Source organism: Hypomesus transpacificus, chromosome 23, assembly GCF_021917145.1.
Source record: "Hypomesus transpacificus isolate Combined female chromosome 23, fHypTra1, whole genome shotgun sequence".
Classification (NCBI taxonomy): Eukaryota; Metazoa; Chordata; class Actinopteri; order Osmeriformes; family Osmeridae; genus Hypomesus; species Hypomesus transpacificus.
Window position 1 is genome coordinate 12,510,367 of NC_061082.1, and position 14,553 is coordinate 12,524,919.

Here is a 14,553-nt window from a genome sequence, read left to right on the forward strand (position 1 = left end):
TCTCTCTAACTACACTCCTTGTGTGTGTGTCTGTGTGTGTGTCTGTCTGTGTGTGTGTCTGCGTGTGTGTGTGTCTGTGTGTGTGTCTGTGTGTGTGTGTGTGTTTCCTCAGGGGGCCACCGGCGATCCCGGACCAGTGCTCTCAAGTGGACTTTTCAACTGGGGGCGTGAGCAAGGTACTGTAACTACGGAAACAATCCTGTAATCACACCGGAGGCCCTGTACAACAAAGCAAGTTCAACTTACCCAGGATATTTTCTTGTTAGCTGGTTTCACAAAGCCTAACAGCAGGTTTTACATTTTGATGTTGATGAATGGTCTTTCTGTGGGGATGTTGTTGGTGCGTAGCCGGTCCCGCAGGCCCCTATGGGGAGCTGGGTCCACAGGGGGAGACGGGGCAGATTGGGGAAAAGGGCGTGCCTGGTCGCCCGGGACGACCAGCCAGTGGTCAACAGCAAGGTCAGTAACCAGACAACCGTGTTTACTGAGGAGCATGAAGAAAGGAGTTGCAGTCGACGGCTATAATGCTTTTTCTCACATCAACACTTTGCAGTCTTCTTCTCTCTTCTCTCTCCTTCGAAACGGCCCTCATTCCTGCCCCTTTCCCTCTCCCCCTCTCCCCCTGTAGTGAGTCTGTTTGGTGCGTTTGGACCTAAGGGCTTTCAAGGAGAGGGAGGCCCAGATGGAGAGTCAGGAATCCCAGCCTCCAAACCGGGACCTCGAGGCTTCGATGGCTTGCCTGGGTTCAGAGGGCCTCAGGGACCCAAAGGGTCATGTGAGTGTGCTCGAACTGGACCAGAACACGACGGCTCTGGGCCAACTTTGATAATAAGAATCTGATCAAGCGATCAACTCAAGGGATGTTTATTTGGATGAGTCAAAAATGCTGTTTGTTTTGAGGCCTAGACTGGAAATACTGTACCGTGTACCTGTGTGTCTTCAGGGGAAGAGCACTTCAGAGGACCCCCAGGGGGAAGAGGCCGTCCAGGTTTTGCCGGCGTTAAAGGATATAAAGGTGACCATGGCCTGTGTGAGTGTAGTATTGCCAGCTCTCCCCCAGGCCGGCCGGGCCCTGCTGGTAACCGTGGCGACCCCGGGATGAGGGGCGAGTTTGGTCAGCTGGGCGACTCTGGGGAACCTGGACCCAGAGGCGGATCAGGACTTCCTGTAAGATCAACGGCTGCCACCTTTTCTCATCTTCTCCCAAAACCTGGACATGGCTAATTGTCCACCACTCCACATCTCAAACTGTCCCAACTGTCCTCCTCTCTCTCTCTCTCTCTCTCTCTCTCTCTCTCTCTCTCTCTCTCTCTCCCCCTCCCTCTCTCTCTCTCTCTCTCTCTCTCTGTCTCTCTCTCTCTCTCTATTTTACAGGGGTTCCCAGGGATCTCTGGATTGCCAGGGACAAAGGGCATAAAGGGCCCAACTACAGAGGCCAAACTAAAAGGTACACCTCCATGCCCCCTCTCACTGACCATGCATCATGATAGAACTAGAGAGGGTAACATTTCTGGGGAAATAGTAGGGTGTGCTAGCTTGCGTCGGTTGCAGGTGGGTCCGTCCGCTTAGGTTTTCCCTTTCTAGTGATATTTAAGCATTTAGCCTACTCATATTGCATAGTTCATTAAGAACCCCTTTGTTGACACAAGGCACTTTTTGGCCCAAAAACGTAATTTCATCCTAGACGGAACGTAAACAAAAATACAAGCAATGCAATCGCTAACAAGTTGAGCCTTTTGACACCGACGTTGTCTGTGTACAACATGTCTATGTTGTCTATGCCCAAATATTGAGGGATCCTTAGGGGTGGAAAAGAAAGAAGAAGAATTATATATATGTGAGAGAACAATGGTTGTGCTCTCGCCGAAGGTTGACCTGTTGTAACTCAACAACCGTCTCGACTGGAGCCCCTTTAACCAGGCCTCTGAATGTAATACGCTCGCTGAAACGATTGAAATATTGAAAGTTGGTAAACGGTGTTGTTGAAAAACATCACACTGTTGTAATTATGAACATGGGTAATAATTATGGATTATATGATTGAAAATGAATCTCTTAATCACTTTTTACCTGTATATGCTATATTACTGAAAACCAGATGCAAAGCTGTTGACTGATTAGTATAATGTGTAGAAGATACTAAGCCCAAAGTGCAAATCTGGATGATTGTGGCTGGCTGTGAGAGAAGGCTATGTGAGCAGGCTCCTACCATAGAAAAACTACAAAGCCCAGCAGTAAGGAGGCAAATTTACGACCCGAGGCCCGGAGCTTAGTGTGACTGGCCGTCAAGGTCGAGCAGGCCTATAAATAATAGATGAATTCTCTAATCGCCTGTAATCTGAAGCCTTTAGAGAGAGAGGCCAACAGAGTGTGAAATGCATGACAAACAAATATTGTACCAATGGCAAAATTACAGAGCTGATAAGGTTTAGATATAAAAGACAAATGTCCGGAGAAAAATGTCAGTCTGCTCCCCGGAACACACTCACTTGTTTAGATACGTTTGTGTCTGAATAAACTTTTGCATCACACTCTGAGTTCCAGTGCGTCTGATTAGGACTTAGGATCTATGCACCTTAACACTTAGAATCATTTTCAACATTTGGACTTAGCCTTATTTTTGACTTGTCAGGACTTTCTCAACTTCGATACCTGGAATTGTTTCACTATACAAGGGAACTTTATATAATCATTTTTTGTCAACAGTCTCCACAAACATTCGAGTTGTGAGACACCATGCAGATTATAGGCCTGGACCTCAGCAGAATCTGTGTTGCCCTCTTCCAGGTTATCCTGGTGAACCTGGGGATCCAGGCCCCGCTGGCCAGACAGGCGTCCAGGGGGTTCCGGGGCGGAGTGGAAGTTTTGGCTTCCCTGGGGTTCGTGGTACTCCGGTGAGCAGTTTCAGCACACATTTTCATAGATGTACACGCACATATACACTCTCATACACATACTGTACACACACTTAAACACACATCCGCACTCTGGGCAAATGGGATCTAGGCCTGAGTGTGTGTGTGTTCTGTGTCCTAGGGCGACGGTCCAGTTGGAGAGCTGGGAGCTAAAGGCTTCCAAGGCCAGCCGGGTCAGCCTGGTCTGCCAGGGCTGGCTGGAGAACCCGGAAGGGTTTTAGGCTCCTCTAAAGGCATCGCAGGGTTGCCAGGCGATGCTGGAGAACCGGGTTTTAACGGTGTTGCTGGACTTCCTGGGATCCCAGGTGTGTGTCAGTCACACCCTCTTCACTCACGCTCTCTTTCTTATTCTTTCTCTCTTCCTCTGTCTTTCTTTGACGTTTTCATCGTTTTGTAAACAGCAGGATCATTGACCACACGCTAAGCTCTGTCTCTAGCTCTTTCCCTGGCTCTCTCTCTGTCTCTCTATATTTGTTGCCCTCTTTCTCTCTCTCTCTCTGTCTGTCTGTCTGTCTTTGCTTGTCTCTCTCCATGATGACCCTGATGTCTTCTCTGCATCCACCAAACCAGCCAAGATGGGAGCTTGTTTGAGTTAATGCTTTTGCTTTTCCTAACCTGTCTTGAACGCCTCTCTCTCTGGCTCTCCCTTTCTCTCCCTCCCTCCCTCCCTCTCTCCCTCCTTCCTTCTCTTATTTGACATTGAAAGGAAGCTGTATATCCAGAGGAGGTGGAGGACAGAATGCAACAGGTAGCTGGAAGAACAGCCATTCATTATTTCAGAACCCCTCAGCGAGTCTTTGTCGTACACTTTAACAGTGTTTGAGTGTAGTGCATGACATGTATTCTGTGTGTCTCCCTCCTGTCCTGTTTGTAAGGTTACTTGTGGTTTGATCTGTATTGATAAATGGTATTGCTTTGCTGTACACGCTACCACACACGCAAGGCAACCGAACTTCCCACAACCAAGCGGGCACTCGTACTGACACAGTGTTCCACAGAACACAATGTGATGTGGAGTTGAGCTTCATTGAGACGGCCGTCAAGCAACCCCTCCCACGACTGCTGCGGTGACAGTCGGAACAACTGGGAACCATGGAAACAACTTGCATTGTCTGCTCATTGCATTTCATCTTGCTTTCTTCTTTTTTTTTTACTCAGGCGACTGTGATGCTGTCCCGGGTCCCCCCGGACAACCCGGACAGCCTGGACCAATCGGGTTGGAAGGTATCACAGGTAATATGAGCAAGAGCAGGCACATTTCCTGAAAAAAGAAATATAAATAACTTAATAATAATAATACTGGTATATTAAAAAATGAAGCATCTACATCTGTATTCAACTGCATTCCTCCTGACACAGGCCCTCCAGGACAGAAGGGCTCGGGGGGGGCTTTTGGGCCGGATGGATCCAAGGGTGAGGCAGGAGAGCAAGGCAGAGGAGGGCTACAAGGAAGACCAGGTATAGCCGACGGAACATTCGAGAACCAGAACAATACAACTGCATGTGTTTTAGCCCATTTAGCCCCCCTGGCCAGCTTCGTCCAGATTTGACCTTTTTGACCATTCTCCTTTTGGTTTGGACCCTCAGGTTTCGTTGGCCCCCGTGGGGACCTGGGCCAGCCCGGGTCAAAGGGCGCGGTGGGATCGCCGGGGGGGTCAGGCCGTACGGGTCGGGACGGGGATACCGGGGAGAAGGGTTCTCACGGGGAGATCTTTGGGGCCTCCACTGGATCCCCTGGAGAGCCAGGCCTGCCCGGCCAGCAGGGGCTCATAGGCTTCCCAGGAGACCCTGGCAATAAGGGGTTCTCAGGTCAGCAACATCATGGAAACATGCCACTGACTTTTTGATTATGTCCTCAGCTATGCAGGTGTACTGTATATGTATGTTATAGTGCTGAGTAAAGTACAGTTAACCCCCCCTTCCTTCTCGCTTCCTTAAAGGGATGGGTGGCATGCCAGGCATGATTGGCTTTAAGGGACAGACAGGTCCTCCAGGCCTGCAGGGGGAGGAGGGCAGACCGGGCCCTGCTGGGACATATGGATTTCCTGGTTTTCCAGGACAACCAGGCCTCCCCGGGCCCTCTGGAGTCTCTGGACAACCAGGTGAAAACAAGAACACACATCTATACTGCCACACGGTCTTCAATGGTTCTAAGCCATACAACTAACAGTCAATGTGGTGGATGTGGACGTTTTTGTTCACAGGTGTGACGGGTGAGAGGGGTACTCAAGGGGATCCTGGAAGCCCAGGACTTTCAAGAGGACCGAAAGGGACCCATGGGGGTTTTGGAGAAGAGGGGCCCAAGGGCCAGGATGGGCGCCAGGGGGACCCGGGAAATCCAGGCCACTCTGGGAATCCAGGTCTGCCAGGATACAAGGGTAGGTTCTGGCCCTTATACAGGATTCAAGGTACCATACGACAATATTCTCTGAAAATAAAATAAATCTGAAAATCACTTAAAGAAAAAGCAGTTTATTGGGTTTGGGATCGGGCCTGTGGATTTGGACTTGGACTGAAGACAAAGAGGAATAGAACACGCACATGAAGGGAACGGTGGAGCACACACACACACCGGAGAAATGTACTTCTGCATTTTTCCCATCTTGATTGTCCTTCCTCTCGAGGGGGCCAAGTCCAAGCGCTCACCTGGACATGGGCAGGAGAGCAATCTGTTCGACATGTTTTTATGTAGGGTTCTTTGCTGAGGAATGCCATGCAAGCATGGGAAGAACACGCAAACTCCAATCAGGAAAGGCCCAGGAGATAGCCTACCTGAATGCCCAAAAGGCCACAAGCGGAAATTGAACCCAGGCCCTTCTTGCTGCGAGGCGGCAGTGCAAGGCAGTGAATGACACTGGTGGTGTCATCTTCTTTTCCAGGTATCAAGGGGTCACGTGGCATGCCTGGGTTCGGAGGCATGCCAGGCAACCTGGGGCAGAAAGGTTTCTCTGGGCATAAGGGAGAGCCAGGTGTACCTGGGCAGACAGGCTACAAGGGCACCGAAGGCCAGTCTGGGATCAAAGGTCAGTCAGAACTTCACAGCCCTGTTTCAATACTGTCAGATCCGTTAACCTCCTGCCTGACGTGATAATGCTTAGGGTTGTGTATTTTCCAATCGTGTGACATTGATAAAGAATTCATAGACGGTGGAAATGAAGAGGCCTACACGTCTTTCTGTTCCCCGTACATACTGTTTGAAAGACTGTTCCTCTATCCTGTGCATCTCCTAGGTGACCGAGGTCTAGTTGGGCCGCCAGGCGACAAGCCTCACATTCCTCGCCAAATCATTCAAGACATGAAGGGAGCCAAGGGCGACTTTGGAAAAGTTGGAGATCCAGGCTTCATTGGATCCAGAGGTTGGTCTCGCGCAAATGCACACACAAACACACACTTCTCTCTCTGTCTCACCACCTCTTCCATATTTCATAAGTCTTCCCTCCCCTCCCCCCCCCACTCATCTACCTCTTCTGTCTTCCTCTCCTTCGTAGGTCCAAAAGGTGTTCTCGGAGTTCCAGGGCGCGATGGTTATTACGGTCTCCCTGGAGATCCCAGCGATGTAAAGGGTCACCAGGGCGACCCGGGGGCACAGGGACTTCCTGGTCACAAGGGATTGCCTGGAACACCCGGACCCCCAGGAATTTCAGGCTTCCAGGGCATGCCTGGCCACAGGGTAATAGGATAAGAGGGTACTGGGTTAAACTACCTCGTTGGCTTTGAATATTTCACAGGACCTGTTGACAAGCTAGCTTGTGAATCAGTTAACCAGCTAATCTGTTACACACAAACCAACTCATCTGCCTTGTTATGTTTGTTCTCAGGGAGATAAAGGACACACTGGTTCCTATGGACACACAGGAGATTCAGGTGTAAAGGGTGTCAAAGGTACAAGACCTTTCTCCAAACACACAAAACACACAAACAGTCAGGACTGTTTGTAGATGTTTGCTATCTAAATCGTCTTTTCCAGGTGAGGATGGCCTTCGTATAGATCTTCCTGGATCCACGGGACTGAGAGGAGAGCTCGGTTTCAAGGGGTCAAAAGGTACGTTAACTTCACCATGCAGGAGAGACAAAGGCCCATCCTGCCCAATAACCTTGTTTTCGTAGCCTTTTTTCCACAGGAAATCACTGAGGTTGGTAGCTGACGCTCTCTGTCTCCCTCTGTAGGCCAGAAGGGTTTCGGTGGACAGACAGGTGACAGGGGAGGCCCTGGTTTCCATGGCATCGAGGGCAAAAAGGGGGGCCCGGGGGAGCCTGGTGAAGGAGGACTGCATGGTATGACCTCATCAGACTTCATTCACTCATCCGGAAGTTCTTTCATCATAACACCTTGGAAGACTGGCAGTTCAAATGACCTTTGTTCTAACCTGAGCTTTTTTTTTCAAACTTAATTGACGGTTGCTGCGATCCGTCTCTTGTTGTTGTTTTCAGGCCCTGACGGGCAGCTTGGTTCCCCTGGTAACCAAGGTCAGAAAGGCTGGCCAGGTGTTCCCGGAGATCCTGGGACACATGGAACACCTGGCTACAACGGACAGAGAGGTAACACGCACGAACACGGTCAAATGCACCCTCTGTACAGCACTGTCCAGTGTGTGTATGTCTAACTGCACTCTGTGGTCTGCAGGTTTCCCTGGTCTCAAAGGGATATTTGGATTGGATGGTCTAAAGGGCCAGAAGGGCATTCCTGGCATCGCAGGTAGAACTCCATACTCCCAGTGTTCATGGAAACAACCCAGACTATACTAGTGTACTTTATACACATACTTTATACATTATGCTGCATGTACAGAGAAACAACAGCGTTCATTTACATTGTTTATAGATGTACAGTGCCCTCCAAAAGTATTGGAACAGTGAGGCCAATTCCTTTATTTTTGCTGTAGACTGAAAACATTTGGGCTTGACATCAAACGATGAATGTGAAACCAGAGATCAACGTTTCAGCTTTTATTTCCAGGTATTTACATCAGGATCTGATGCACAAATTAGAAAATATCACCTTTTTGTTCGAACCCACCCATTTGTCACGTGAGCAAAAGTATTGGAACATGTGACTGACAGGTGTGTTTTGTTGCCCAGGTGTGTCCTATTACATACATTATTCAATCAATAAATACCACTGAATGTCTACACTCAGGTTCAGATTGGGTAAGATAGGTTTTGTCTATGCAGACTGTATTCAGAGGTGAAAACAACATGAAAACCAGAGCGCTGTCTTTGGGTGAAAAACAAGCAATTGTGAGTCTTAGAGAAGATGGAAAATCAATCAGAGCCATTGCAGAAACATTGGCCATAGCCAGTACAACCATTTGGAATGTCCTGAAGAAGAAGAAAACTACTGGTGTACTAAGTAACAGACGTCGAACAGGTAGACCAAGGAAAACATCAGCAGTTGATGACAGAAACATTGTGAGAGCTGTAAAGAAAGACCCTAAAACAACTGTTAGTGAGATCAGCAACAACCTCCAGATGGCAGGAGTGAAGGTATCACTATCTACTGTTCGCAGAAGACTTCATGAACAAAAGTACAAGGGCTACACCAGAAGATGCAAACCACTCATTAGCAAGAAGAATAGGAAGGCCAGGCTGGAAATTGCCAAAAAGTACAGAGATGAACCTCAAAAATTCTGGGACAAAGTTTTATGGACTGATGAGACAAAGATTAACTTTTACCAAAGTGATGGAAAGGCTAAAGTTTGGAGAAAGAAAGGAACTGCTCATGATCCCAAACACACAAGCTCATCTGTGAAACACGGTGGAGGTAATGTCATGGCTTGGGCTTGCATGGCTTCTTCTGGGACGGGCTCATTAATCTTCATTGAGGATGTAACACATGATGGCAGCAGCAAAATGAACTCGGAAGTCTACAGAAACATTTTGTCTGCCAATTTAAGGAAAGATGCAACCAAACTGATTGGCAGAGCCTTCATCATGCAGCAAGATAACGACCCAAAACACACTGCCAAAACAACAAAGGAGTTCATCAGGGGCAAGAAATGGAAGGTATTAGACTGGCCAAGTCAATCTCCAGACTTAAACCCTATAGAGCATGCATTTTACCTGCTTAAGAGGAGACTGAAGGGAGGAACCCCACAAAACAAACAACAACTGAAAGAGGCTGCAGTGAAAGCCTGGGAAAGCATCAAAAAGGAAGAATGCAAAAGTTTGGTGACGTCAATGGGTCACAGACTTGCTGCAGTTATTGAAAGCAAAGGATTTGCAACTAAATATTAAGTCTTATTCACTTAAATATGTTTTAAGTATATCTGTTCCAATACTTTTGATCACATGACAAATGGGTGGATTCAAACAAAATGTGATATTTTCTTAGTTGTGCATCAGATCCTGATGTAAATACCTGGAAATAAAAGCTGAAACGTTGATCTCTGGTCTCACGTTCATTATTTGATGTCAAGCCCAAATGTTTTCAGTCTACAGCAAAAATAAAGGAATTCGCCTCACTGTTCCAATACTTTTGGAGGGCACTGTATGTGTGTGTGTGTGTTAAATCAGCCGGTACGACATACATTTATTTTCATGGACTTTTCTATCAAGTTTCTCTGAACAGGTGAGAAGTGTACGTAACCATAGCTCAACCTAACAAATACCCACAGACGTACTGGGCGTGATTACAGTTATTGCTCGAGGGTCGCATGAGGAGACAAGCATTAGGAAACATAAGAGGCGATGCTTCTTCTTCACCAGTGAGTTTGTTGTCCTCTGTCAGGTCTGGATACGTACGGACCAGCTGGCAACACTGGGCCCAGTGGGGAAAGAGGAGAGACAGGAGATCCCAACACAGAAGTGGGTGTTCCTGGCACTGTGGGCCTGAAAGGCGTCCAAGGACCACCAGGTTCGTCTGCACTCCTCCATCTGTGACCTTCTTAGCCCAGAGATCCAGACATCAGTTCATCCTAGTACAGAACCAGGATGTAAATGTGCGAATTGTCTGGGACATTTTTTTTTCCCAAAGCAACATACAAATATAGAAAATACAGCAGAAGATCAAGGATCAGAAGTGTATAGTTCTAGAATATTTCGGTGGTCAGAATCAAGGAACAGTCTGTGTTCACTAGCAACATTGCAAAGTAACCTCAGCTAACAGGTGTAGTGAACAAGAATAATACTACAGTGTACTACAATACTACAATAATACTACAGAGCAATAAGTACAGTGCAACAATAACAACTCAATTGCAGTAGCTCACTGATTAATGTATGATAAACCCCCAAAAATCATACAACAGTACGGTGCAATAAGAACATCTCAATTCCTCGTCCACAGGTGTACAACAACATCCCAAAATGTCTTCCCTGATACGCTTACTGCCTTGTTAAGAAGATGATCTGTGTCAGGTATCTTGAATAACCCGTCCTTGTCCCCGCCCCCTTTTCAGGTGACGAGGGCCAGCCTGGCCCCCCTGGTTTCAGTGGGCCCCAAGGTCCAGAGGGGACCCCCGGCAGACTCGGACCCTCTGGAGACCCTGGTTTCCCTGGCCGACAGGGCTTCCCAGGTGACAGTGTAACCCTGAAGAAGGCTTAGGAAGCACAGATCCTTAGTAGTGTTGCTGGCCCCTCAGGAACTGAACTCTTCCTGTCTGTCAGGTTTCCCGGGCCAGAGGGGTGTTCCGGGCCAGTCCTCCTCACTGGGAGAGAAAGGTGTTCTCGGTCAGAGTGGATTCCCAGGGTTCCCTGGTCATAAAGGCCACAAAGGAGACCAAGGGCCGCATGGATACAGGGGGCAGAGTGGCATTTCTGGGAAGAAAGGTGGGATGAGAAAATATGGCTGCACACGGTTCACACAGTCATCTGGCTATCTGGATCATTTCTCAACGTCTTGGGTGTTTTCCAGTTGAAATGTGTCTCTTGTACAGTCACTCAAATCAAGATTGTAAATGACGAATCTAATAATCAATGACATCCTCTCGTCCTGCAGGAGTCAAAGGAGAGCAAGGAATGATGGGACTTCCTGGTAGGTCAGGTACCCAGGGCAACCCAGGGCCAAGCGGCCCGAAAGGAAACACTGGACCCACTGGTAAATGATGTCACTTACCATGAAGAAAAACACAGTGTTCTATACCTATTGTAGCAACCCAGGGGACTTGAAGGCCCGATACACCATAAAATAGGACTCAGACACGGGGGTTAACATAAATGGGTTTTTACTAAGGGTTTCAGGGTAAGGGTAGTGGGACAAACGTTAAATTAGGGGTCTTCCCATCCGGGGTCTGTGGTCCTTCACGTAGTGCGGTTCTGGGGGGTCAAAGCAGAGGGAAAGGTTAATGGCAACGTTCCTCCAGGGTTGTCTCTCTCATTCTCTGTCCCCCCTGCGGCCTTGGCCTGGCTCCCCTTTAAGCCCTCGCCTGATTGCCTGATGGGCTCCAGGTGTGACCAGTGCCATGTGCCCAGGGGCTGCAGTACCTCGACCGGCAGGTAGACTCCCTCTATCACCTCCCCCAATCGAAGTCGATGGACCCGCCTTCGGGGCCGGATTGGCTGGTCTGACTCCCCTGGTTTGCTACACTATGCATAACTGACTACTAACACTGTTCTGTTCTGGCTCTGCAGGTTTCCCTGGTGCCCAAGGTAACCAGGGCCCCGTCCCGCTGCCCCCTAGAGTGCCAGGAGAGAGGGGCCCCCCAGGGCCAAAAGGCATCCTGGGACCACAGGGGTCACATGGGGAATCAGGGCCAAAGGGACCCGCTGGAAATCCAGGTTAGTTCACCTGATGATGCCTCATAGGTCTATTAGTTCATGTGTAATACATGTAACCCGGTAAACCAAATATTCCCACCCACAGAAGTGTTATTTCATCCCATATGCTTACAGATCAGCCTCATTCCTTACCATAACCTCTCTGTGTGTCTCTCTCTCGCTCGCTTTTTTAATGTCTCTCTCCAGGGCTCATAGGTCCCCAGGGGCAAAGGGGCATGCCAGGAGTAGGGGGTCGACCAGGTATCCCGGGGTTCCGTGGAGAGTTTGGTCCGCCGGGACGCCCTGGTCTGCAGGGCCAGGAAGGTAGGTTCCGCCTGGTGCCTGTGCTGCAGGGCATACCAGGATTAGGGGAATTAGGGCCGGATTAAGATTTTGGGAGAGGAGGGCAGGGAGCTTGTGTCTAGCCGAGGGTTTTGGTCACAGTTATTAAGATGAGGATTCAGAGTAGATTGGGATCTGAGGACGACGCCTGGGTGTGTCTTACTACTGTTGTGTCATGGTGGTGCAAGTGATTCGCCTCACCCTTCCAGTGAAGCAAATGGGTCAATCCAAAACTGTTCACACTGAGACAAATTCGATCTCAACTCATGAACTAAACTATAATAGATTGACATAACGTAAATCATCTCTGTATATGACCCGGGTCTGCTGAGGATAGCTATACAATCCAAATGTATATTTTTGAGAGACACACAAACTCCCTTCTCATCTTCAGGTTACCGTGGCATCCCTGGTATCACTGGGTTACCCGGCATGCCTGGTCGCAGCGTGAGTGTTGGTTACCTGCTGGTGAAGCACAGCCAATCAGATACGACAACTATGTGTCCGGACAGCATGGCCAAGCTGTGGGATGGGTACAGTCTACTATACTTCGAAGGCCAGGAGCAGGCCCACAATCAGGACCTGGGTTAGTCGACAACACACACATACGCCAACGCATGACAAAAGCCATTGTCTTATATCAGATTGCAACTCGGACCTATTCAGATTGTATCATTTTATTATCTTGATTAAATCAAATGATTCAGTGAATGGTTGATTCAATTGCAGGTCTGGCTGGCTCCTGCTTGCCTCGGTTCAACACCATGCCCTTCCTGTACTGTAACCCTGGAGACGTATGCTATTACGCCAGCCGCAATGACAAATCCTATTGGCTGTCCACCACCGCACCTCTGCCCATGATGCCGGTGGAGGAGGAGGGGATCAAGCCTTATATCAGCCGCTGTACAGTGTGCGAAGCGCCGTCGGTCGCCATCGCTGTCCACAGCCAGGACATCACCATCCCACAATGCCCTGTGGGCTGGCGCAGCCTTTGGATTGGCTACTCCTTCGTATTGGTACGTTTTCTGCATGGAAGTCTGCATGGAAGTCTAGACAACTACTGAATAGCACATGCACAACTTGACTGGTGTTTACAGTAAAACTGGTGTGTCCATGGTTTCTTATGCCACGTTTGTTCTAATTCATCTCCCTCTCTCTCTCTCCTCATTCTATTGCCCCTCATCCATCTCATAAACCCCACTTTCTCCTCCCAGCACACAGCGTCGGGTAACCAGGGTGGAGGCCAGTCCCTGTCATCTCCTGGCTCCTGCCTGGAGGACTTCCGCACCACGCCGTTCATCGAGTGTAACGGTGCCAAGGGCACCTGTCATTACTTTGCCAACAAGCAGAGCTTCTGGATGACCTCCATAGACCAGTCCTTCCAGGAGAAACCAGCCCCTGAGACCTTGAAAGCGGGCCAGCTGCTTTCCCGCATCAGCCGTTGCCAGGTCTGCATGAAGAACCTGTGACCTAAGACTGATCCGCACCTCCTGTCTAAACATTTGACCCTGTGATGTCAGCAGCTGTGAGAGAACCTTAGTGATATGATTTATTGTGACAGTGTATCCTTCTGGGTAGGTTTTGCCCTAGGGACTAGTTTGTTGGGACTAAATCAGATCCTAGATCCTTGATCTGTGCCTATCAATTAGAGGGAGGTCTGAAAGCTGGGCTGAGGTCAGTGACTGGGGAAAACTTCCACCCTGCTCCTCCAACACTGCATGTAGACCCCAGGACTGTGTGAGTGATGAGGCTTGCAGAGCCTTAGTCCCCTGTAGATACAAACTCCAACATGAAGTCAACAACAGAAATACAAAATTAATGTTTTTGCCAGTGTTTTTTTTTATATATATATATGTTTGAGATGGTGCTTACTCTCTAACTTATTACCTCAGCAACTATGTTATACACCAACGATGTTTAACTGATCACATTTAGAACATACAGCTGAATAAACCAAAGATGCCCATGTGTATGCACTGCTTTGAACACTACTCATTTATATAGTATGCTGATGTTTTCTTCAGGCGTAATGCATTAGACAATACCACTAACAAACTGCATCCTTTAGTTTTTTTATAATCACTTGAAGCAGGAAGAACTCTCAAAAAGATACACTGATCTTAATTTTGTAAACTTGGCATATATACATTTGTTTTTCACATGCAAAATGCACTGATTGTCCTGTATTTATATCTTCTAAATGAACTTGATTTTATTTTCATGCTCAGAACTAGAAACATTCATGAGACCCAGTCCTGCCCACAAACGTACACCACATGACTTCTGTCCCGTTTCCAACTTGTCTTCTACAAACAGTGAGAGCTGAAACAGCACACGAGAGTGTAAACAAGCTTGATCAAAGGTCTAATCTCCGATTTGTGATTAAAGCTGTGCTTTGCTTTGTCAGCAGCCCTTATTCAGTTCAGCATACTTTTCTAAAGTGTCAGAAGTTGCTGAATTGTGCCACTTAAAACATTAGTTATTTTACTCTTTATAGTTTTTTTAACTTTTACAGTAATTTAACAATAACAAAATAAATGTATGTTTATGATAAATAAATGTTGTTTGGGTATTTTGATTCACTTTTCATCTCCTTATTGAA

General features: G+C 48.0%; 1 protein-coding gene across 3 annotated transcripts in view; it reads left to right on the forward strand.

The window, feature by feature from the left end:
• Positions 1-14,533, forward strand: part of col4a2 (collagen, type IV, alpha 2) — a 47,026-nt gene extending 32,493 nt beyond the window's left edge. For 2 of the 3 annotated variants that reach the window (XM_047046419.1, XM_047046420.1), the window contains exons 18-47: positions 113-176; positions 349-459; positions 629-775; positions 944-1,167; positions 1,375-1,447; positions 2,788-2,894; positions 3,037-3,220; positions 3,622-3,663; positions 4,074-4,148; positions 4,275-4,373; positions 4,503-4,724; positions 4,856-5,017; positions 5,120-5,293; positions 5,795-5,938; positions 6,146-6,271; positions 6,404-6,585; positions 6,734-6,797; positions 6,883-6,957; positions 7,083-7,190; positions 7,347-7,454; positions 7,540-7,611; positions 9,643-9,768; positions 10,313-10,429; positions 10,521-10,682; positions 10,852-10,950; positions 11,484-11,630; positions 11,817-11,933; positions 12,346-12,537; positions 12,681-12,967; positions 13,166-14,533. In XM_047046419.1, the coding sequence (XP_046902375.1) occupies positions 113-176; positions 349-459; positions 629-775; positions 944-1,167; positions 1,375-1,447; positions 2,788-2,894; positions 3,037-3,220; positions 3,622-3,663; positions 4,074-4,148; positions 4,275-4,373; positions 4,503-4,724; positions 4,856-5,017; positions 5,120-5,293; positions 5,795-5,938; positions 6,146-6,271; positions 6,404-6,585; positions 6,734-6,797; positions 6,883-6,957; positions 7,083-7,190; positions 7,347-7,454; positions 7,540-7,611; positions 9,643-9,768; positions 10,313-10,429; positions 10,521-10,682; positions 10,852-10,950; positions 11,484-11,630; positions 11,817-11,933; positions 12,346-12,537; positions 12,681-12,967; positions 13,166-13,420 (4,065 nt within the window). In that variant the 3' untranslated portion in view covers positions 13,421-14,533. The remainder of the gene's footprint in view (positions 1-112; positions 177-348; positions 460-628; positions 776-943; positions 1,168-1,374; positions 1,448-2,787; positions 2,895-3,036; positions 3,221-3,621; positions 3,664-4,073; positions 4,149-4,274; positions 4,374-4,502; positions 4,725-4,855; positions 5,018-5,119; positions 5,294-5,794; positions 5,939-6,145; positions 6,272-6,403; positions 6,586-6,733; positions 6,798-6,882; positions 6,958-7,082; positions 7,191-7,346; positions 7,455-7,539; positions 7,612-9,642; positions 9,769-10,312; positions 10,430-10,520; positions 10,683-10,851; positions 10,951-11,483; positions 11,631-11,816; positions 11,934-12,345; positions 12,538-12,680; positions 12,968-13,165) is intronic. The other variant, XM_047046421.1, reaches the window with a different exon arrangement.
• Positions 14,534-14,553: the final 20 nt, after the last annotated feature.